At 35.0% G+C, this 24000-nt stretch overlaps 1 protein-coding gene across 1 annotated transcript in view; it reads left to right on the top strand.

Moving 5' to 3' along the window:
* gig (TSC complex subunit tuberin) overlaps positions 1-24000 on the top strand; it is a 236097-nt gene that overhangs the window by 22655 nt on the left and 189442 nt on the right. Inside the window, exons 3-7 of the mRNA XM_089093612.1 lie at positions 970-1163; positions 3614-3811; positions 8465-8698; positions 13875-14028; positions 17795-17936. Coding sequence (XP_088949738.1) covers positions 970-1163; positions 3614-3811; positions 8465-8698; positions 13875-14028; positions 17795-17936 — 922 coding nt within the window. The remainder of the gene's footprint in view (positions 1-969; positions 1164-3613; positions 3812-8464; positions 8699-13874; positions 14029-17794; positions 17937-24000) is intronic.

Here is a 24000-nt window from a genome sequence, read left to right as displayed (position 1 = left end):
ACTATTTTGGACATAATGGCTATATCAAAATTTTGATTGGCTGCATTTGGGTAAAAGAGGGCGTGAAAGGTGGGAGGGGGATTGGCAGGCACGTACAAAGGAATTTGGTTTGGGGGGGGGCACATCCTTCAAATCCCTTATTCTGTGAGAAATAACAGACAATTATGGGAAAATAAAACAAAAATCGTGAGATTTCAGGGGGGCCAGGCCCGGAGCTCCCCCCCCCCCCCCTGCGTACGTGTCAGGGGCTCGGTGCCCTCCAAGTACATTTGACTCTTAAAGAGGGCACTAGAACTATTATTTTCAAATTAATGAGCTCCTTCGAAGTTTATAATACCACCCCTTGCATATGAAGCAGCTCTGGAGGGAAAACAAAAAAAAAAAAAAAAAATTGAAGCTATATAAGATTTATTCATTCATTTATGTTTGCACCTGTGATCTTTATGTTTCTAAGATAGTTAATTTTAATTTCTATTCGTTATGAGCCTATATTTTTTTCTATCTTCGTACTTTTACCAGCATTTAAATATATTTTTTTAAAACTTTTCTATCCCAATTAAAAGTTTCATCCATTATTATTTTATGTATTCTATATAAATTTTGCGAGTGGGAACACTGGTCATATTTTGAGAGCTATGTGTCAACAACTATGTGGCCTTTCCTATTTATTTTAATTATTTTTTATGTATTTGTTGTAAACTAAATCAACCTTTTTGATTTTTCTTCTTTTTTTTCACCTCGGTGTAGTTATATATAAAGTTAGCCGGTGTTGGTTATATCTTGACAGCTACATGTCAACGACTTTATGAAGCCTTTAATTTTTTACCTCCAATTTAGTTCTATTTTTAAGTTTGTCATTGAGAATAGTTTCTTTTCAAAGTTTTATTTAATTTTTGTAGTTTGTCAATGGTCATGTCTTTGGAAGTTATATCTGAAGAATTCTGTATAGCCTTATTTTTGTTTTTCTAGAATGCAACCGAGGTGTTTTGGAACTGTTTGCAAGATTTCTTCTCACCATCAGTCCCAGTTGAACATCGACATCAAGTCTATGAATTTCTACGAAACTTGATTATAGGTCAAAGAGAAAGATTTGCTGTTCCAATGTGGCTGAAGATCCTTCATTTCATTAAAAACTCTAAAGAGCTAGAAGACCTTTATTGGATGTTAGTTTTGTTCGTGTTAATTCCACACTCAAAGAGGAAGGGTAATAATAAAAGAAAGAATTCTAAGAAAATGTCTCTAAGAAAGAATTAATAACGTCACTTAGTTTTACCGAGCAAAATAAAGTAAAAATAAAGAGGAAGGATAATAAAAAAAGAAAATATTCTAAGAAAATGTCTCTAAGAAAGAATGAATAACGTCATTCTTTTTACCGAGCAAAATAAAATAAAATAAAGAGGAAGGGTAATAATAAAAGAAAGAATTCTAAGAAAATGTCTCTAAGAAAGAATTAATAACGTCACTTAGTTTTACCGAGCAAAATAAAGTAAAAATAAAGAGGAAGGATAATAAAAAAAGAAAATATTCTAAGAAAATGTCTCTAAGAAAGAATGAATCACGTCATTCTTTTTACCGAGCAAAATAAAATAAAGAGGAAGGGTAAAGATAAAAGAATAAAGATAAAAGAACAAATTCTAAGAAAATATCTCTAAGAATGAATGAATAATGTCATTTAGTTTCACCAAGCAAAATAAAAAAAGCTATACTTAAATAATGATTGGGTAGATGTAAAAACTTTTTTTTTAGAGAAAATCCGTTTTTATGAAATTTGTTTATTTCTATATGTAAATGCAACCAAGGTTTAATATCAAAATAGTGAATCTGATTAGCTCAGTTGGTTGAGCACAAGGCTCTTAATCTCAAGATGATGGATTTGAGGTCGACCTTAGTGTTTTTTTTCCATCGGGTTATATCTTTGAAGGAAAAAATTATATCTGTGAAATAAAAAATCGATTTTATGCTAAATTACTCGGGCACTTGGATGAAGAATTCGACTAAAAGTTGGGGAGGGGGAAAGTAAATTTTCTCTTCGTAAATAAGTATTTCCAAAGTTTTTTTGTTATAAATATAATTTATCACTGTCTTTTGAATAAGCAGATCCAATTTAACCGCTGGATTTAACTTAAAATTAAAGAATTTTTACCTGTAGTAAAAAGGTTTTACCTATACATGGGAATAGTTTAAAGCAACGCTTAATTGGCAAATTTTAATCTATTTCATCGGGCAAATGTGAGAGAGGCAACGACGAATCGGCGAAATCGTCGAAGTCGTATTTACTGGTCAAAATGTTTGTCATTCCGTATCATCGTCAAAAATATATTTAAATCGGGAATCCTTAATAAAAAAGTAATTTTAATAGTAATTTGATTTTTCATACATATTATAATATAAAGTTATAAAACTTTAATATATGCCTTTTTACCATTGAAAGGAAAATGGTATTTCGTGCTTCAGGGGGGTCTGAAGAAGAGACTAATGGTGGCAGAACCGCTCGTGTGTGTGGTAGTTTTCTTTGTTTTAAGTTAGACTTTTTTTTTAGTCAAGCTCAATAATTTGTGCCGAGTACTCTGAGATGATGTATCTGAAAGTCTTATCCAGTCCTTGAATTTCTAGACTTACCAAACGAGTGAAGTTAAACGAAGAACCGTTGATGAAAATAAGCGCCACATTAATTTTTTTTGGGTATACTATAATAACAAAAAACCGCGTTGCAATATATCTCGTATACATTCTGTTTTAAGTTTGATTCCATTTATCGTTGTTATTTTTACTTCTTCGTTTATTTTGATTTCCATTTGTTTTTAATAGGGATAGATGCATTACGTGTGAATATTTGTATTCATAATGGTATTCAGAGTAATATTCAGCATAATACTTCCAATGTTTACTTTCAGCATCATCGTAATATCGTAAATGTAACACGTGCAATATCCTTTTTCCCAGCTCCATTAGTTTCATGGCTTTCTCCCCAGCTCTTCTACCTCCTCTCCAAGACTAGTAAGCTGTATATACTATATATATTAAGCAATACTATATAGCCATAAGCCATACCATATATACTAAGCTATAAGATTCAATCTCAAATCCTTAATAAAATAGGATTAATTTTACAACCTTCACAAGCACCATACCCCCTTTTTCCTCCACCATTGATGTAATGATTTATACTTGATCTTCATTCAATTTATCATTTTATAAATGGTAAGCAAGGCCGTATCCAAGGGGGAGTGGTCAAGGAGTTTGAACCCCCATCCCGATATTTTTGTCCAACTCGTAAAAGAATTAACAAAAATGCATATAAACAAATTTTTGATGCGTTTTATATTTTTTTTACCCTCAATCCCCCGAAAAATTTACCCCCACGGAACAAAATCCCGGACACCTACTTGATGTCAACTATTGGGTATTTGCAGTTCCAAAATGATTTGGAAGCAATTTCTATTTTCTCACGAGAAATTGATTCACTTAATTAATATCGATCGATAGTTTCCTTAAAATTAGTGAAACGTTTAAAAATGCCATTTAGGGATGAAATTACTACAAGTATAGACGGAATTATCTTTTTTCAAAAAGTACATGTTAAACTAGTAATACATCTAAATCTTATTTTTAGGATGGAAATTTTAAATGCACTCACTAGTAATGGAAGGAACTTGTGTGAGAATGAAGATGAAATATCTGGGTATATCTATGTCACTTTGCCCAAGGCGCAGAAAACAGGTCAGGGCGTTCAACTCCTCTCCTTCATCTTGAACTTGGTTAAGTTCCATGCTAGCTGCTTATCAGATGCATTCACTATCAAGCTCACAAGGTAATTTCTTCATTTTTATATCAACGCTCTCAAACCATAAGGGTTTGAGAGCCTCCCCATATTATTGGGGAGGGGGGCACTTTGCCCAAGGCGCAGACAACAGGTCAGGGCGTTCAACTCCTCTCCTTCATCTTGAACTTGGTTAAGTTCCATGCTAGCTGCTTATCAGATGCATTCACTATCAAGCTCACAAGGTAATTTCTTCATTATTATATCAACGCTCTCAAACCATAAGGGTTTGAGAGCCTCCCCAAAGTATTGGGGAGGGGGGCACTTTGCCCAAGGCGCAGAAAACAGGTCAGGGCGTTCAACTCCTCTCCTTCATCTTGAACTTGGTTAAGTTCCATGCTAGCTGCTTATCAGATGCATTCACTATCAAGCTCACAAGGTAATTTCTTCATAATTATATCAACGCTCTCAAACCATAAGGGTTTGAGAGCCTCCCCAAAGTATTGGGGAGGGGGGCACTTTGCCCAAGGCGCAGAAAACAGGTCAGGGCGTTCACCTCCTCTCCTTCATCTTGAACTTGGTTAAGTTCCATGCTAGCTGCTTATCAGATGCATTCACTATCAAGCTCACAAGGTAATTTCTTCATTATTATATCAACGCTCTCAAACCATAAGGGTTTGAGAGCCTCCCCAAATTATTGGGGAGGGGGGCACTTTGCCCAAGGCGCAGAAAACAGGTCAGGGCGTTCACCTCCTCTCCTTCATCTTGAACTTGGTTAAGTTCCATGCTAGCTGCTTATCAGATGCATTCACTATCAAGCTCACAAGGTAATTTCTTCATTATTATATCAACGCTCTCAAACCATAAGGGTTTGAGAGCCTCCCCAAATTATTGGGGAGGGGGGCACTTTGCCCAAGGCGCAGAAAACAGGTCAGGGCGTTCAACTCCTCTCCTTCATCTTGAACTTGGTTAAGTTCCATGCTAGCTGCTTATCAGATGCATTCACTATCAAGCTCACAAGGTAATTTCTTCATTATTATATCAACGCTCTCAAACCATAAGGGTTTGAGAGCCTCCCAAATTATTGGGGAGGGGGGCACTTTGCCCAAGGCGCAGAAAACAGGTCAGGGCGTTCAACTCCTCTCCTTCATCTTGAACTTGGTTAAGTTCCATGCTAGCTGCTTATCAGATGCATTCACTATCAAGCTCACAAGGTAATTTCTTCATTATTATATCAACGCTCTCAAACCATAAGGGTTTGAGAACCTCCCCAAATTATTGGGGAGGGGGGCAATTCGCCCCCCTTCCCTGAAATAACGACGCTCCTGGACATCTCACATTTTCATTGATTTACAGAAGAGTGACAAATCATCAATGAAAAGAAATATTTAATTAACCGTCAACCGAAAAATGAAAACAATGAAGTAAAAAAAAGAGACAAAAAAATTCAAAAAACAAAAAAGACAAAAATATATAACCCCGACTACAAACAATTCAAAAAAGAATACCCATCCAGGGGTGGTCCATTTCTTTACGACACAGGTTAGAGGCCAGGTCATCAACACTAAGAATAAGGTCGGTTATCAAATGTTTCTTCATAAGGAGACGATTTCGAAACCAATTGGGGGGTTGAAGAAGGAAGCTAGCAAATTTACGGTAAATAACAGTTCGAATAGGGATAAATCCTTTTATTAGACAGTGAACAAAAAATATATACTGGTTGTTCGATCCAAAGCGCAGTGATCGAAATATCCAGTATGTTTTTCTGAATTATCACTGTCTAATAAAAGGACTTACCCCTATTCGAACTGTTATTTATCGTCATGGAAAGGCAGTGTGGTCTTCGATATTGCCTTAGCAGTTTTAAAAAGCAGTTTTCTAATCTTACTTATCTGTGGCTGTCAGAAGATTCCAAAATGGTGCTAGTAAAAGTACATGAGGTAAAGCCACAAAGTTTGCGAGTGGAATCTAAATAAGTAAAAAATAATTGAGAGATTTCTGAAACCGAAATAGTGTTACAATAAGCTCAGCATTGAACGTTGGGATTTTGGTAAAAACGTTATTTTTTACCGTGCCTATGTTGATCTTGAACTTGGTTAGTGGATATCTCCCATTTTCACAACTTTACAAGATTGTGATAATATTTTTTTTAAGCTCTTTTGAGATCATTTTTTTTTTTAATTAAACAAGCAAAAATAGAGAAGTCTCTGAAACCAAAATAGCTTCGCGGTAAACTCTGAATTGGCCACTGTTTTGGAAAAACGGTATCAAATTCTTATATGAGACTTCGGCGAAAAAGTTATTTTTAACGAGACCAGGTTGACTCACTGGCATACTAAAACATATTTAACATATAATAGAACATACTCGTAAGTTAGAAGCTGCCATGAACGTGATGAAAAGATCCATTATCACAAAATGATTTATAGCGCTGATTTGGACACATTCAAAACTTTTGCTAATTCTAACGTGAGAACTACTGAATGTTTCAGACAACTCTTTCTGTTTCTACGTGCTACTAGCTTACTGTTAACATTAAACAACAAACCTTAGAACAAGCTTTGAAGAGGCCTGAGCAATAACTCAATCTCATTAAACAAAAACATTTGCTTAAATTTGGATCAATTAGATTAGTAATCTTTCTAAATCTCTCTTCCCTCCTCTTTGCTCTGCGCTATTTTTAGGAGCGACTGAAGGATTTTTTAATGGCAAAGTAGATGGGAATACTTGTTGGTCGGAGCTACGACCAAGCGCCATGATGCTACTCTTAGATAATCGATGAGGTTGATAAAAAGTGCCCAATACCATCTTCTGGCTCTAATTAATACACGATTGTCTGATAGAAACCTGTCCAACGAGCCGACACCAGCCATGTACTTGTTTTGTTTTGTAATTAGTATGGGCTGCTTGTAGTTCAATTCGTTTCTTTTTAGCTTGACTATGCGCTGGGACCTCTCAAGTTGGCTGGATTTTGTCAAAGTTTGTAGTCACAACGACGTTTCTTCTGTCGTTCCACTTGACTTCCAACAAACTGTTACTGGATCGGTAATCAAAGGACGCCCTGGCACCGGTTTTGAAGTCTTCGTCTGACCTCAGGGGTTATTTCTTCGGGTCATTTTCCCTAGAAGTGCCACTGACGCTGTAGCTTTTATGTTTCAAGCTGACCAAGAGTGCATACGACATAAAAAAAATTGTTAAAATAAAATGTTTAACTTAAATTATTCTAATAACATCTCAGCAAACTGATAACATCTTATCGACAACTTGGTCTCCAAGACAGTCCATTTAAACTTGGTTGATAGCTTTCCATTGTGTGCCTCGAAATTGAAAGGGTGTCATTCTGAAGATGTCATGAACCATACTTTGTATCCAACGTTAATTGGTTAATCACGAATGATGATTTTCCAGAGTGACCTCCGAAGCACGGTGCCGTTTGCTTGCCAGTGCTTGGATTTTCTGCGGAGACTCTGACCTTCATAGGGTTCTACTGAACAAGATCGATAAAAGGTCAAAGCTTAGCCGTTTTAACATTCTTCTTGAGACGAGAGTTGTCTTCAAAATGAATATGCTTCTTTAGCTATATGTATCGTCACAACCGAAGACCCGTAGCACCAGCCTGACTTCCAGATTTTTGCGCTAATACGCAGACTTGCCTGACTTTCAGATTCCGGATTTTCGCTATAATACGCAGACTTTCCTGACTTCCAGATTCCAGATTTTTGCGCTAATACACATTTTCCTCTGGAACGCAATCATATCTATCAATAAAATTTAACCAATCATTTTGTTTACATCCAGATGAACCTAGGGTTATTTCTTGTACCTCGCATACCTTGGAGTTTCAGTGACGAGCTGCCGCCTTATTCTTTCGGTATAGAATTAAAAATATTAAAGACTCGGATCGAAGCCGACCCTTTTTTCCATTTGGGGATGTTGATAGGTGTTTTCTTCCCCCCTACGCTCTTGATCCTTGAACGGTTTCTGGTTTGACCGCACCAGCATCCTCAATGGATTGGATTCACAGTTCACTTACGAAATCCACTGTGGCAACATCAGAATATGTAACTGACTCGACTGTCATAATAGCACTGATGTCTGCTACATCTTATTCATTTCTTGCTTCACCGACTACGTTAGGTTGCACAATGTTGGTTTAATCAGCTTCGTTGTCTTGAAAAGGATCAAATCCAAATCTGAGACCCCGCCGAGACGTTTTATCGGCAAAAATGAAAGTTTTGTTTTGTTCATAGCTATTTATCATATTAGAGATAAACGAAGCCCTTTTTTTTACCTCTGGTAAAAAAAAGGGTGGCCTCTTCGAGAGACACAAACTTCAAAATCTAAAAGGGTAAAAATTTTGCTTGACTTAGATGGACTACTACTGTGATCGTGGAAAGAATAACAAAAGAAAACTAAACAAAAAAATTAATTCAGAAACAAAAATTCTCTTGAAATATTATGTCACCCGCTGAATTGTTGAATTTTTCGGTACCTAGGCAGAATTTCCGATTCAGACGCTCAAACCACCGCTGAGAAAAAAATGTCTCCAATTATTTTTTGCGTTTGGGAATGTTGGTGCCTTGTGGGTTAAAGAATTGCATTAGAACTAGGAATTTTTTAAAATAGCCCCTCCCCTTCTCAAAAAATTCTCTGATTGTCCTACAGAATTTGTGTAGCCAAATATGACTAAGCTTTGTTTTTTAGGATGTTGTGCCATCTTTGCTGTACCAGTAAAACTGCAGCTGAGGTTTCAAAAACATTGGAAATATTAGATGCCATTGTTAAATATTCTCTGTTGCGCATTGAATCCTTGCAGGCAATGGTAACAACCCTTTGTCGGCTGGTAAATCTGGAAAAACATTGTTCTGTGGCTTGGACCATTATGAGAAACATTATTGGAACGTCTGTGGGAACAACTGCGGTTTATACTTTAATAAGGTAATTCTAATAGGATTTTCGGAAAGTTTGAAAGATTAGGAAGATGAGTCTGCAAAGAAATGTTAGAATTTTTGAAGCAATGGTAATGACAGTGGTCAACTATGGTTCTGAAACGTGGGTGCTTTGAAAGGCAGAGGAAGATATGCTAAATTTCTTCCAGCGGAATCGTTTAGGGACAGTTTAGGTACTAGTTAGATGGCCGTATATTAATAATACTACTACTACTACTACTAACAACTCATCGCAGCACCAAGCCGCTTGAGGCCAAACACAGCTACGCACGCTCCTCCTCCACCCCAATCTATCCAAAGCCTCCCTTTTTACACCCGCCCACGAAGTTCCCATTTCCTTTAAATCTTTCTTTATGACGTCCTCCCACCCCAGACGGGGACGACCTGCTTTCCGTTTAGCCCTAGATGGTTGGCCGAAAAGAACCATCTTCGGCAATCTGTCATCCTTCATCCGCACAACATGCCCTAACCACCTCAACCTTTCTTGCATTATAGACCCAGAAAGCGGTATTGAACCACATTTTTCGTATAGCCTATTGTTTGAAATACGGTCCCCAAAAAATCATCCGGAGTAGCACTAGGCGGCCGATAAACCGAAGATATCAAAATCTTTCTTTTATCAATCTGGGCTTCAATAGATAATATTTCCAGCTTACCTTCATTCCAATAACAAAAATTATTCAGAACTGTAAAATTAATACCATTCTTCACAAGAAACGCCAAACCTCTTCCCCTCATTACTGTCCTTGGTTTGCCAACAATTTGATACCCTGGAAAAAAATGTGACGAGAGAAAATTGTACTGAGTAAAAAAAGATTCACAAATCCCAAGAATATCAATGTTACCTTTAAAAAATTCAAGAAAATTATTAGCATCATGGTGGTTAAAAGATACATGACAGTTCCACTGAGCCACTTTAAGCCCTGACATACTACGAATATCAAAATCACTAGCAGCTGAATACAGCTATTTACTTTGGCGAAGCGGACCAAAAACATGGCCAGTTAGATCACTGGCTATAGGTACCGATAGAAGATTCTGAATACGAAACGGTTTACTCTGTAGAAGTTCCAGTCGGGAGCTGGAATAATTTATATTCATATTGCCGACAGACATCTGAAGAAAAATAACAGAAATCTTACAATAAAAGGCGTTTCCCACTTATCGACATGCAACACAATTTTAATCAAATACTTTAATACCGGTAAAGAGACAATTAGAAATCCGCGAGACAAAATTCTTTACCAAAATATAAACACGCGTTGCATGTCGGTTAACGTGGAAAACCCCTCCGATCAAAAAAAAAAAAAAAAAAAAAAGTTCAGTCAGATTGAACTGATTATGGTGAAAATTATAGCAAAATTCAATCAGGCAAAATATTAGTAAACAATCTTTATCATATGATTTGGGAGGCCAGGTTTAAAGGTAAATTTGATAACTCGTCAGTCGGGTATAAAAAGGACCTATCTCCATAATTTTAAATGTTCAGAAGAGCAAAAAAAAACCTCCCAACTTTTTTATTTCCCTTCCAATAACCGTAAAAAAAGGTTGATATTTACTGATTCATATATCGATCTGTTTTTGTTCCACGGTTATCGGAGGGGAAATAAAAAAGTTGTGAGGTTTGCTCTTCTGAACATTTACAAGAATGCAAATACGTCATTTTGATACCCGACTGACGATTTAGAAAATAAACGGAAATTGAATAGAAAGTAGGATTTGTAATCCAATTTGCAGCTATTTTGTAAGTAAATAATGTAGACGTGAATTGGTGCCAGTTTTGATTATTCCACACCTTTCATCTAGTGTAAAATAAACCAATTGTTTGCTTTTATTTTTTATTGTATTGTAGAGATTGGGATGATTGTATTGTAGAGATTGGAAACAAAAAAATCCCCTCTCCCCCTCAAACAAAATTAATGAATTGACGCCACTGCTTAAGACGATGGAATCGGTATGAACTTCCATTTTTTTTTCTATGCCGGTTGAACTAAACTCTCAAAAATAAATTTACATACTAAAATAGGATCTAAAAAGGCGTTTTCACGCTGCTAAATCCACTCCGTCCTTAATTTTAAGGATTGAAAGATTCTCTGAAAATCGAAAAAAAGATCTAAACTGGGCTCAGGATTTGGCCCAAATCCTGGGAACTACCTTGCCAAGTCCTACAATACAAGGAAAGTAGATTCTTAGCTTAACTCGATTTTTTTTTCAAAGTTTACCTGTCCTCTTAGAATTATTAACCTTGAAAAGTAAGGATTTAGTTGGTTTATGAGATTAATACACCTTCCAAATTTGCGGTACATGGTAAACAATTGCTCTGCAGACAGAATTTATTTAATATTTTAAAGAAAGTTGTTAAGCCAGGTAAATTAGCCAGTAAATTACACATAAAGAACTGCCAAGATTCAGCTAAAATAAAAAATCCGAGAAATCTTTGAAATTTTCATTGACCTGCCTCAATTACTCATTTTAAACACTAAAGAAAGTTTTTCCAGAAAGCCTAGACTTATTTTTTATTTACCCTAGACCTACTCATTAAAGTCCAAGATACAAAAAAATTGAACATTATTTCAAAGTTAAAACTGGCTTCCCAAAATGTTTTAGAGACTTATGACAAGAGAAGTGTATAAAATAGGAACTCTGGAACTCCTTCCCAGGTAGCAATTTGGGCTGTTAACTCATGTCTGAGAGTCCAAGAGAAAGTGTCATTAAGCCAAACTTGATATAAAAAAATTATATTAACATAAAAAATTAAATTAAATTAAAAAAAAAATTAAGAACCGTCCTTGTAGAATCTTTCAAGGCTTACAAGTAAAAAAAAGATTCGGGACAAAAACTCGAAACCTTCCCAGACAATAGTTTGGACTGTTAACCCATTTTTGAAAGTCCAACAGAATCAGTCTCTAAGCTAAAATTCCTGAAAACAACAACAACAAAAATAATGTTCTAAAATTAAGACCCGCCTTAGTGAAGTCTTTTGAGGCCTATAAGTAGTGAAAGGTTCGAGCTAGGAACTTGTAAACATCTTCTAGGGTCCTAATTTGTACCATAAATCTTTTCATGAAAGTGTTGGAGAAGCAGTCCAGGTAAAAAAAAAGTTTCAAAGTTAAGGCTGATCTTACAGACTCTGAAAGTATCACGTTTAGGGGGGGAGGGGAGATCTGGGGTACGAAGTAGAAGACACCCTGCCACCTTTAATTCAGGCTTTATATTCATTACTGAAAAAATGTTTTACAGTTTTGCAAAACAACTTCCCAAAATAGAGTAAAACCCATTTTCTATTTAACGTGCATGGAGTATCTAATAGTGTCAAGTTCTGTTTTTAGAATCTAATATAAAAATTAGAATTTTGTTCAGATTTTTTTTTTCATGTTAGGTTAGTGACTGTTCACTTTGAGAATTTCTTTAAGAACATTTGGAAAGTCAGTCAAGAGCTTTGAGGCTAAAATATGAATAAATATAAAAATCGAGTCACTTTTCTGAACAGCTCTGAAAGCTAATCCATTTGCCGTAACGTACGCGAACAAAAGTTACGAATACGCCCAGGAGGACTGATTAGGTATTTTTCTTCTTCCTCCCCCCTTGGAAGACTAAAAGAAAATAAAAAGACAATATTTTCGTAGTATTTTGACAGAATGTTTGTGGCACAAACTTTTTTTTGTCAAACTTTTACCGAGTGTTGGGGTAAAATCTTTAACAAATCTGTACAAAAATGTCCCATGTTTTGCGTGTAATTTGTTTTTAGCCATTTATCGAACTTTTTAAAAGGCTCAGGGCAGGAACTTGAAAGCACCTCGAATGCAGACCTTTTTTTCAAACCTTTGCCATGTGTCAGCGTAAAATCTTCTAAATTTTTCTAAAAATGTCCCAAGCTTTATGCACAATTTGCTTTTTAGTCATTTACTGAAATTTTTAAAAGGCTCAGGGTTGGAACTTGAAAGCACCTTTTAAAGTACCTTGAAAGCAAACATTTCAAACCTTTGCCAAGTGTCCGGGGTAAAATCTTTCAAAATCTTTCCAAAAATGTCCCATGTTTTGCATGTAATTTGCTTTTTAGCCATTTATTGAACTTTTTAAAAGGCTTAGAGTAGGAACTTGAAAGCACCTTTGAAAGCAACTTGATTTTTTTTTTAACCTTTTCCAAGGATCGGGAAGATTTATCATGGTAGGAATATGAAAGCACCTTCAAGGGCCCTAATTTTTGTTGATTTTAATATTAAATATTAATGTATTTTAGTTATACTATTATTTCTCAATCCGCTTTATTATTATGGTTATTATTTATTTATTATAGTATCATATTTAAATCTAAAAAAAATCCGAAATCCAGAACATATCTTGCTCTGGGAATCCCGGCTGAACAATTGTCAATACATATTCAATCTTTTCTATTTTCAATTCTTCTTACTATGGCTTTTCCTTCTTCCTTTTTTTGAATGAGGCTTTTATTCGAATATAAAACTAGAAGTTAGACTTAGTATAATTTTAGGTACTGTGAAAAGGCCCATAGTGATCCTGTGCTGTTACGAGGAGCCACATTTTCTTTCTTCCCTTTTCCTGTTTGTCTTTCCTTTTCTTCCTTCTTGCTTTTTTATTTTTTTTTTAATAAGATTTTGCTCAAAATCTAAAACTAGAAGTTAGACTTAGTATAATTTTAGGTACTGTGAAAAGGCCTATAGTGATCCTGAGCTGTTACGAGGCGCCATATTTTCTTTCTTCCCTTTTCCTGTTTGTCTTTCCTTTTCTTATTGTTTTTTTTCTTCTTTTTTGAATAAGATTTTGCTCAAAATCTAAAATAAAAATTTAAAATTAACATAATTTTAGGTACTCCGAAAAGGCCCATAGTGATCCTGTACTGTTACGAGGAGCCATATTTTCTTTCTTCCCTTTTCCTATTTGTCTTTCCTTTTCTTCCTTCTTGCTTGTTTCTTCTTTTTTGAGTAAGATTTTGCTCAGAATCTAAAATGAAAAGTTAAAGTTAGCATAATTTTAGGTACTGTGAAAAGGCCTATAATGATCCTGTGCTGTTACGAGGAGCCATATTTTCTTTCTTCCCTTTTCCTGTTTGTCTTTCCTTTTCTTCCTTCTTGCTTTTTTCTTCTTTTTTGAATAAGCTTTTGCTCAAAATCTAAAACTAAAAGTTATAATTAGTATAATTTTAGGTACTGTGAAAAGGCCCATAGTGATCCTGTGCTGTTACGAGGAGCCATATTTTTCCTTAGTCTTTCTCAGTGGGGTGGACCAAGCATCCAAGTTCAAAAAACTCAGAATCAAGTGCAAATCTCACCCTTGCTCATCTTACCAGCATTTAAAAAGGTATTTACTTTTTTACTATTCTATTTTATTTAATAGTTGCCTAACTGGGACTCCCCGGAACCGTATTGCCCCTGAAAAAGCTTCCAGGAGGCTCCCTGAGAAACAGTGAGCTGTGGTGAAACCATGTGAGAATTGTAAAATGAACCTTTATGAAAAAGTGAAAAAGAAAAAAAAATGAAGAAAGTGATCTGAAAGTATATAAAATATTTAGTATGTATCTTGCAGGAGATCCTTGGGACGTCTAATTTAGTTAGGGGTTCTGCAAAGGTGTAAAGGTTCAGAAACGTTATATTAAGTAGTTTTGGGTTTGAAAGAAAATCCTGGGAAATATAAAATAGTAAAAAATTTTAATGAGTGTAAATGAGAAGTAGAATGAAAAAATAAGAAAATCTCGGAAAGCCCGAAATGAGAAAATGATAAAAAGGTAAGTATAGTTTACTCTGCAGGAACTTCTTGAAATTTGTATTCAGTGTAAGGTTTTGCAAGGGTACAAAGCCTGACAAACTGTTTTATATCCGGTAGTATGAGAGACTAGACGTTCATCAAACCAGGGCTGCGGAAACCGTAAATTATAAATATTGACTCGAATTCCTAGATATTAAGCATCATTTTTTTTTTACTCCCACGAAGGTTCGTATTTGACTCTGATTCCGAAAATTGTAGGAGCCAAACCCTAAACCCTACTTTTGAATATCGCTTCGTTTCACCGAACATCTACTGAAATCGATATTTCGTCATACCTTCTGAGGTGCATAAATCCAACCCATAAGAAGGTGTGCGTGTAATATATGTTTAACTCAAACCTGTTCAGCTCAACTCACTTAACTCAACTATCGTTCAATTCAACTTCCTTTCAATACAACCCCAAGCAACTCAACCCCCATTTAGTTCAAACCCGTGCAACTCAACCCTGCTTAGTTTAACCATAATGCAAATCAACTCCCATTCAACTCAACATCATTCAACCTATTATAACCTAACCTGTCGCAGGGGTTGAATCAAATTGGGTTTGAGTTGGGTGGGAGTTAAACTAAACAAGGGTTTAGTTAAATGACGGTTGATTTACATGGGGGTGAGTTGAATGAGGGTTGAGTTGCATGGACGTTGAGTTGTAAAGGGTTAAGTTAAACAAGGGTGGAGTTAAATGGGTTGAGTGGAACGATGTTTAGTTAAAAGAGGGAGAAAAAGTGAGAAAATTCATTTTTATCAAATATCAATATTCACAAAAAAAAACATATCAAACAGACCTACCACGTGAAAATCTATACAGATTTGTTTGTGGCAGGACTCGCTATTTTAATCACTCATATATATATTGAAAAAAACTTACTCACATATATAATGGAAAATAATAATAATAATAATAATAATGCAATCATATAAATAAATAAGAAATAAACCTCATGGGAACCGCAAACCAATACTTACATAAGAAAAGAATACCGCCCCCCCCCCCCTCAGCCATCCCTATTCATTAACAAATTCTTTAACCTATTTTTAAAAGAGGACACACTCTCAGCCATCCTAGTGCTTTCCGGAAGACTATTCCATACCGAAACACCCACATGCCTAAATACAAAACTTTGGTTGACTTGTATGGGAACCCTTAAAAACTCAAGATTTAGTTAAAACAAATAGGCAAAAAGGAATAGCCTTTTTTTGTCTAAGAAATAATCGTGCCCGCTACAAAATTTTTTTTAGAAATATTTTGTTCTTTTCCTGTTATACTTTGAATTTAGGTAGTATTATTATTTTTCTTTCTCGTGCATTATTTATATTTATGACGCATAACCAATTGTCCAAAAATTTGTTTTTTCCTTCTCCTAAAAGATTGACATTTTCCTCATACTATATTTATAGATATGTTATTTTGACGGGAGGATGCTGAAAAGACGCCCTGAGGTATTCAAATAAAAGTACAAGAATTGATGAAGTTACATAACCTGGCGTTATGGTCCAGCGTGAAGTTGGAGAAGATTTTTTTTTAACTGAATCCAAATCCCAAGGTTACCCGATTGTTTTCCAGATTTCAAACATAAAACCTTGATTTTTAATGACCCCCGCACCTATAGCAATGGAATAAAACTGACACTGACTCCGCCCTCCTTGCGCCTCATGCTAGAAACATCACGTCTTGACTTGAAGTAAACATTGTTTAGTTTACCGCAATTAAAAAAGCAGAGTTGCAATTCAAGCCCTCGCCCATTAGATACAAATTTGGTTAATGTAAAGAATGCGTAAAATGTTGATATTTTTTTTAGATAAGTCACTGGCCTACCTCTACACCTGGGGGTAGGACTATTCTTCGTCCGGTAAACCAATTTTTTCATTCAAATTTTCGATTCCTACCCGTGAAACAACTATATGACTTTTTGGTTATAGAGTGAAAGAATAAGTAATAAATAAATAAATATATATATATATATATATATATATATATATATATATATATATATATATATATATATATATATATATATATATACTATATATATATATATATATATATATATATATATATCACTATCACACACTATCACACACTATCACACTATATATATATATATATATATATATATCACTCACTCATATATATATATATATATATATATATATATATATATATATATATATATATATATATATATATATATATATATATATATATATATATATATATATATATATATATATATATATATATATATATATATATATATATATATATATATATATATATATATATATATATATATATATATATATATATATATATATATATATACTATATATATATATATATATATATATATATATATATACGTATGTGTGTGTGTGTGTGTGTGTATCTATTCGTCGTTTTTTTCTTCTTGAAAAATAAAATAAAACCAAAATCATTAGCAAATATCATAGGCAATGAACCTTAGATCCATTAAAGGAAATTTTGTTAAAATATTGATTTAAAAAAGGATTTAAATCCTAAAGGCGATTTAATTTTTTTTTTAGCTCCTCACAAAGGGCTATTTTGTGAAAGTTATCAATATTATTTATGAAAATTTTACTTTTGAAAATATAACAAGGTCTTCGACCAAATTCGTGGACAAGCACGATCAGAGCAATTGCAATTTGCCCAGAAAAATATATAAATGAAAAACATCTTTCGTCTTGCTGTTTTTTTTCCTTGAATAGCAAGCCATTGAATAGTATCTTGTGTAAAATGGGAAATTCTTTTTCACTAAACTTTTTTTCTACAAGTGCTTTTTTACGGTTTTAATGATTTTTTTGATTTTTTATAGAAGTTTCTTTTATGCGAAAAGTCTACACGAACGTTCTTTATGCTAAACAGAAAATTTGTAGTGCGGCTTAGAAGCTATAATACGGATAACAATGCGATATTGGTTGCAGCATGAACAGAAAATTTCCTGGGGGGGGGGGGCAAGTTTTGTAGGGTGCTTGGTTTTCCCAAGCTTTAAAGGGTAATATTTCTCCATTTCCTATTTTGCACATTTTAATGCATTCCTCGTTCCTCACTCCCCCCCCCTGCCCCTGTGTTGTAAGAGTAATTTTGTAATTCGAAACGGTTGTAAGAGCCCAAGAGTAATTTCAGTGGGAACAAAAAAGGTGAATTCGGATTGTTTTGAAGGACATACTGAAGAAAAGAACAGAAGGGAAAACTGAAAAAAAAATGTTGATATACTTAACTAATTATATTTTGATTAAAATAATTTTAATTAGTAATTAAAATTGTGAATATACTTACTTTCAGGCTTTAAAGGCTAACCATCCGCTAGTTACATATGAGTGTTTACAAGCCATCTACCGCCTGATTGAGGTACAAAGAGGAGAAGTTTTGAGTCTTGTTTGGAGCTCTGTTTTTCAGTTGTTTGAGACGATTAACTCTCTTCAAAGTAAGTTTATACTGTTCTGTAATTATTCAGTAAGTTCAGTATTAGTTCGTATACTGTTCAGTAAACTGGTCCGTCCTTCCACTATTTTTAACAGAAGCTACCAAGATTTAGTTTAATCGTTCTAAACTTAGAAGGATTTGCTTCTGCTTTTCATACTATGTTCGTTGTAACCAAGATTATAGTCAACCACAGGTGGCCATTGTCGCTGAGTGTGGTAATCGATAGCTACTACGATATAAACACAAAAACATACAAAATAAAACACAAAGAAACACAAAAAATAAAAAGAAGCTGCAAGCTTGCTTTCAATTCGTAGGCATTGAAGGATTTACATTTGGTTTTTCTTCTAGTATATTGAGTTGAAGGAAAATCTGTTGAGTTAAACTTAAAATCTACTAAAATGTGTTCCATTGATGCAATTCTTTTTGATATCACTTACTATATTGACTAAAATTCCCAATTTGAAAGATTGAACTGCCCAAATATTTCATTTACGTCTTCTTTAAGTTTTGCAATTCTCATTCTCCTTGCAAATTTGTGAAAAAGGCTTTCGTTTTTGCCTGGGTTGGTCTTAGCATCTCTTTTTTACTTTCGTGAACTTCGTTTTTGCTTTTTTGTAATTCATTTTATGCAAGTCTTTTTTAAAATGAATTCCCATGTTTGAATAGCCATTCAGTGGGATTTCTTATTCACCTAATTCGCACTCACAGGCTTAGTTTTAGAATAGGAACATTTTGCTACTAAAATTAAATGAATAGCTTAGTCAACGATATCTTTGGAAGGATTGCCGGAGAGGTATCTCGCCTAGATCACTCCAACAAGAGATCCACCATCACTAGCAGAGAGTTTCAAACTACTGTGAGGCACTCATTCCCGGGGAACTTGCCAAGCACGCTGTTAACGGAGGCACTAAGCTCCAAATAAGGGGTTTCCCCGTCTATTACCACCCAATCAGGCAGGCCCTCCCGAATAACCCTTTTAAGGGATACTAAATTGTTTTGCAGCTTCTTCGATACCTAAGAAGGCATTCCTTGCACCAACAACTGGTTCTTAATTGGTAATAAAACTATTGAAATTGGTAATAAACTGGTAAAGAGACCGAAAATAAATTTTTTATTTTACTGCTCTTCATTAAATTTAGGTTTTGAAACATAACAGCTTTTGATTTATTGCACCTGACTAGAATAATATGAATAGTAATAATAGCTACTGACATACATGCGCGTTAAATAGCAAACCTACAGAAGACATTCCATTCGTCCGCTAAACAGAAGCGCGTATGTGGTACATTAAAAGAAACAGAAGCGCGTATGTGTTTTACGAAAAAAGTAAAATAATCACGATTCTTTAACATATAAATGAACATTTCACCAATTTATACTATTGCTAAATAGTAAAAAAAAAACGCTTGGTAAACAGGCTGTGTAAATCATTATGGAAAGAATTCTTGTCCATTCTAATTTTTTGAACGATCTTTCATTTGTTTGGCTTGTTTTTCGTTCAGTCACTTCTCTGGTTCTATTTAGTTTACTTCAATTCAGTTCAATTCAATTTATTCGAATTCAATTCAATCTATTCGAATAAAAACATAACACAAACATCAATAACAATAAAGATCCTAGAAGAGAACTTGTTAAGGACCAAAAAAAGAAAAAATTAAAGTATCACTAAAAAAAAAAAAAAAAAAAAAAAAAAAAAAAAAAAATAGAAGAATCAAACATGGGCAATTAAAGCAAATTGGTTAAAAATTGAAAGATTAAATTATATTATCAAGTTTTGTTACATTTTTGTACAGCTTGCAGGAACTTGTGGCTAGTTCAACACTGGAGGGTATTTTGTTCCATTGAATGATAGATTTGTAAATGGGAGATTGCTGGGCTGCACTAGATACACATTTAGGAATTATAAAGGCTCTATTGGATGAACGGAGACAGTGGGCTTCCGAATTGTTAATATTATAATAGGTTAGTAGTTGAGCAGGAAGATTATTGTGGAAAGCAGAATAAACAGGCGATAAGTTTAGTTTTTGTATGATTTGATCAAGTGGAGCTATGCCAAAATCTGACTACAAATCACGGATTGGATATAGACGGGGAAGCCGAAAAACTGCTTTAATGGCACAGTTTTGGGCAAATTTAAGTTTTTTAGTGAAGGACCGGTTTGTTTTTCCCCAAACTGATCCGCAATAAGAAAAGTAAGGAAAAATATAGGAATAATAGAGGGTAACTAGGATGTAAGGAGGAAGAAAATAATTACACGGTTAATCATTGGTACTTGTCTCAAAATTATTGCTGTGATGTAAGAAATATTGTTAGAGAATGACAAGCATGAGTCAATAAATACACCAAGAAACTTGGCAACCTCCACTTGTGGGTGGATGTTGGAGGAGTACTTGAGACCAAGAGCAGGTTGAATTACGTCTTTGTTGTAGGGGGTTCTGAATAATATTATTTGACTTTTTTTGCTATTAATGGTCATGTTATTCGTAAGGCACCACGCCTGGACTCTGTTCAGAAGGACTTGGGCAAAGGTTATTGCCGATGGTAAATTGGTGCCAGTGATGAAGAAGTTGCTGTCATCAGCAAATAGTACAGGATACACTGAAGGGCCCAGGTCCATAACAAGATCATTGATATATAGGAGAAATAAAATAGGGCCTAGAACGGAGCCTTGCGGGACACCCCTCCGAACAGGTAATGGCTGACAGGATACTCCACCTAAGCTCACACTCTGTACCCTTCCAGATAGATAAGAGTCGAGCCAAGAGAGGGGAACAACATGAATACCGTAACTATATAATTTACCTATTAAAATACTATAATTACCCATATCAGGGGCCGTAGAGAAATGCAAAAATAAGCCCAATACAGTTTTTAAAGGTCGAGATGTGAGCTTATAAACTGTGTGGCGTCAATTAGAGCATGAGAAGTGGACAATTACGGCCGAAAGCCATATTAGTGAGCAGAAATCAAGGAAACGGAGTGCTCGCTGCCAAATAGAAAGGGAGACAGACGTCTGAAGATGATTCTCTCGAGCACTTTGGATATAACAGGAAGAATTGAGATTGGACGATAATTACCTATCTCAGTTGGATCGCCCTTTTTAAGAACTGGAATAACAATGGCTGACTTTAGTAAATCAGGGGAAAACTCCGTGGGTTAAAGATAGGTTGGCAATGTGCTCGATGGGCTCGTAAACAAAAGGAGATATGGTCTTCAGGAGCTTATTACTTAATCCAAGACAGTCAGGTATAAAACTAATAGGGAGGATGATTTGAAGTACCTCATTGCTATCAGTTGGGCAGAAAAACGTGGATTTAGAATTGAAGCAAGGGAGTAAAGCCTGTAAGGAGGTGCGGGAGCCAGTATGAGGAACATTCAAAAAATAATTATTAAATGCATCAGGTGCATGTAAAGGGTCAATTAATCTACCATTTCTGTCTTTAAGGCGAATAGGTATAGACTTTAATTTTCTATTTTTTGAGAATATATCGTTAATGGTGGACCAAAACTTTTTTCAGGTTTCCTTTGCAATTGAGAATTTTTGTATAATAATAATTTTTCTTCGCTTCACGGATGAGTTTAGTGTATAAGATTATATCATTTTTATAATTTGATAGGCCAATTTCACTTTTGGTTTTACAGGCTATCTTATATAATTTGTATTTACAGTATGAGGAGACAATGGGGCTATATGATGTCCAGGGCCACATAGGGATAGTTTTCTGGTTACGTTTAAAAATAGGAAAAGTTGAGTGCATAATCTCAATAAGTAGTTGCACATAACGATTTGTGACAGAATTTACCTCTTGACAATTTAAGATAATTTCTAAAACCACATTGGCCTGACATCACATAAAGAAAGAAAAACGAGCAAAAATGTGGTTTTTATAGGCCAAATGAAGATACTGAAAAAACGAAGCGAATATTTCGAGAGAACAAACGCCTCTCTTCTTCAGCGCGAAACGAAACGATGTATCAATAAAAGCCGAAAATTAAAAGAATTAAAACAAACTACCTAACAACCATAAAAGCGAGTTATTCGCCAATATCCGCGATTTGCACAAAATCCAAAAAAACATGAACTGCCATCGACGGATAGTAGTGAGCAACTGATAAATGAAAGGAATCAATTCATTCACTCGAAAAAACAAAACGAACCAGCAATTAAATAAGTTGGAAAACTATGTCATTTGATTTCGGATTTTAATTAAGGCATTTCTTGCAGACACCCTTTGAGACCTAAGGGGTTGTTCACGTGTTTGATTAGATGACTGGGAAAAATGACAATTTAAGACATCGGACCAGTCAGTGGTTCTTAAGCAATCGATAAAATGGGTTATATTTGCAGAGCTGTAGTTTCTAGTAGGTGTTGGGATATTGATTCTAGAGCGTAGAGGTAGTGGTTGTGAAGGTAGTGACAAGTAAAAAGGAAAATGGTCTGACAGATCCGAAAATATTATATTTTAGGACAGGTCATTTCCCAGGGAAGGGGAAAGAAAAATGTTATCAATTAATATTGAAGTTGATCTCACAGGATCGACTCTACTGGGGAAAAAAAATTGTGGGTAGAAGACCACTCGCGGTTACCGATTCAAAAAGTGTCAGATTTAATATTTTTACCAACATTGAGTAGGTTGCAATTAAAGCCCCCAAGAACTATTGCCTTTTTATGGGGTTGATTAATAAAATTAGAGAAATCATCAAACAAATTACAAAGACATGAGGTCGGAAATGGAGGAGGTTTATAAATCAAGGAGAGTATACAGGAATTTTGGCCAATAACTAGGTTAACAATTATTGAATAAATATATATGATATTTATTTTTGTAGAAAAAATAGATTCGCACTTTGATAGCCTGGTAAAATTTATATTCGAACGGATGTAAAGTGAGATACCACCGGAACACTTTGTCAATCTCCTGGGCATATGGATTATTTGGTAACCAGGGAGTAAAAAATCCCGAATGTCTTCATTATCAAGAAGCCATATCACTTTTTATCCTAGAGCATCAAAAGGACAAACATCCTTAAATGACGTTAAGTCTTTAATCTTAAGTCACTTATCGCCGATAATTCTGATGCTGAAATAATGAACAGAAAAGGACTTGTTATTGACTAGTTTTGGCTTCACATTGGTAGCAAAATCGAGAATATCAAGGTATTTACAATCAGCATGAGTTAAGGTACCATCGGGGCTGCTTATAGGGTTGGCTTGCTGGTTACTTTCTATATTGGAATAATTAAAAGCAATGTTATTAGAAAGGGATAAATTAGTTAAAAACGAAGTCACACATTAATTAGTCGTCAGGCATTCTTGTTGGGTATCTTCTCGCTTGGGTTTTGCTTTGAACTTCATCCTCGCCTGAAGAGACTTCGTGAGGGGTCGTCAATTTCTGTGTTACTGTGTTGGTCGGCTTTTTCTTTTTTTTTTTTTGTTTTGCTATGGCTTGGTACTTCTACCATCGTTTCAAGTGCTGGTGATTCTTTCAAATTTTTTGGGGACTTGGTAACAGTTGGGATCGTAGAAAATGTTGAGTTAGAATGGCATTCCATGCCTTCTTTGAAGGATAAAAGTTGGACCGTAGCTTTTTGCCAGATTTCCTCTCCTAGGAGCATAGTAATGGCCTTTTATTAAGGATATTTTTCAGTTCAACTGATTAACTACCACCCTCGATAAGATGAGAAACTGCGAGGTATGTAGCTAACCTTAGCCATTCTTGATTATAATGATGAATAACTTGTGGATGCGATAAAACCGGAAGTTAGGAAGGCTGCGATTTGGCCTCAAGTTGAGGAAATTGAGTGGACCATTGGGTAAATGAGAGGTCTTTATCTATTGGGGGTGGGACCTTTTTCCTCTGGTTCTTTGAAACTTCAGTTTGGCTATTTAAGGGTCGACTTGGAGTTGGTTGTCTAGGTATTGTAGCGGCTACGACGGAGTAGGGCAAGTTCAATCTCACAGAGGTTCGGAGGATCTCGGCTCTGTTGTGATAGGCCGGACAAAGTTGCTTCTCAATTGCCGTGTGCCCCTTATTATTGCAATTTTTACAGTAGGCGTCTTT

The sequence above is a fragment of the Artemia sp. Qi Xiang Cuo genome, chromosome 8 (genome assembly GCF_049724085.1).
Source record: "Artemia sp. Qi Xiang Cuo chromosome 8, ASM4972408v1, whole genome shotgun sequence".
Lineage (NCBI taxonomy): Eukaryota > Metazoa > Arthropoda > Branchiopoda > Anostraca > Artemiidae > Artemia > Artemia sp. Qi Xiang Cuo.
This window is presented reverse-complemented; position numbering and strand designations above follow the sequence as displayed.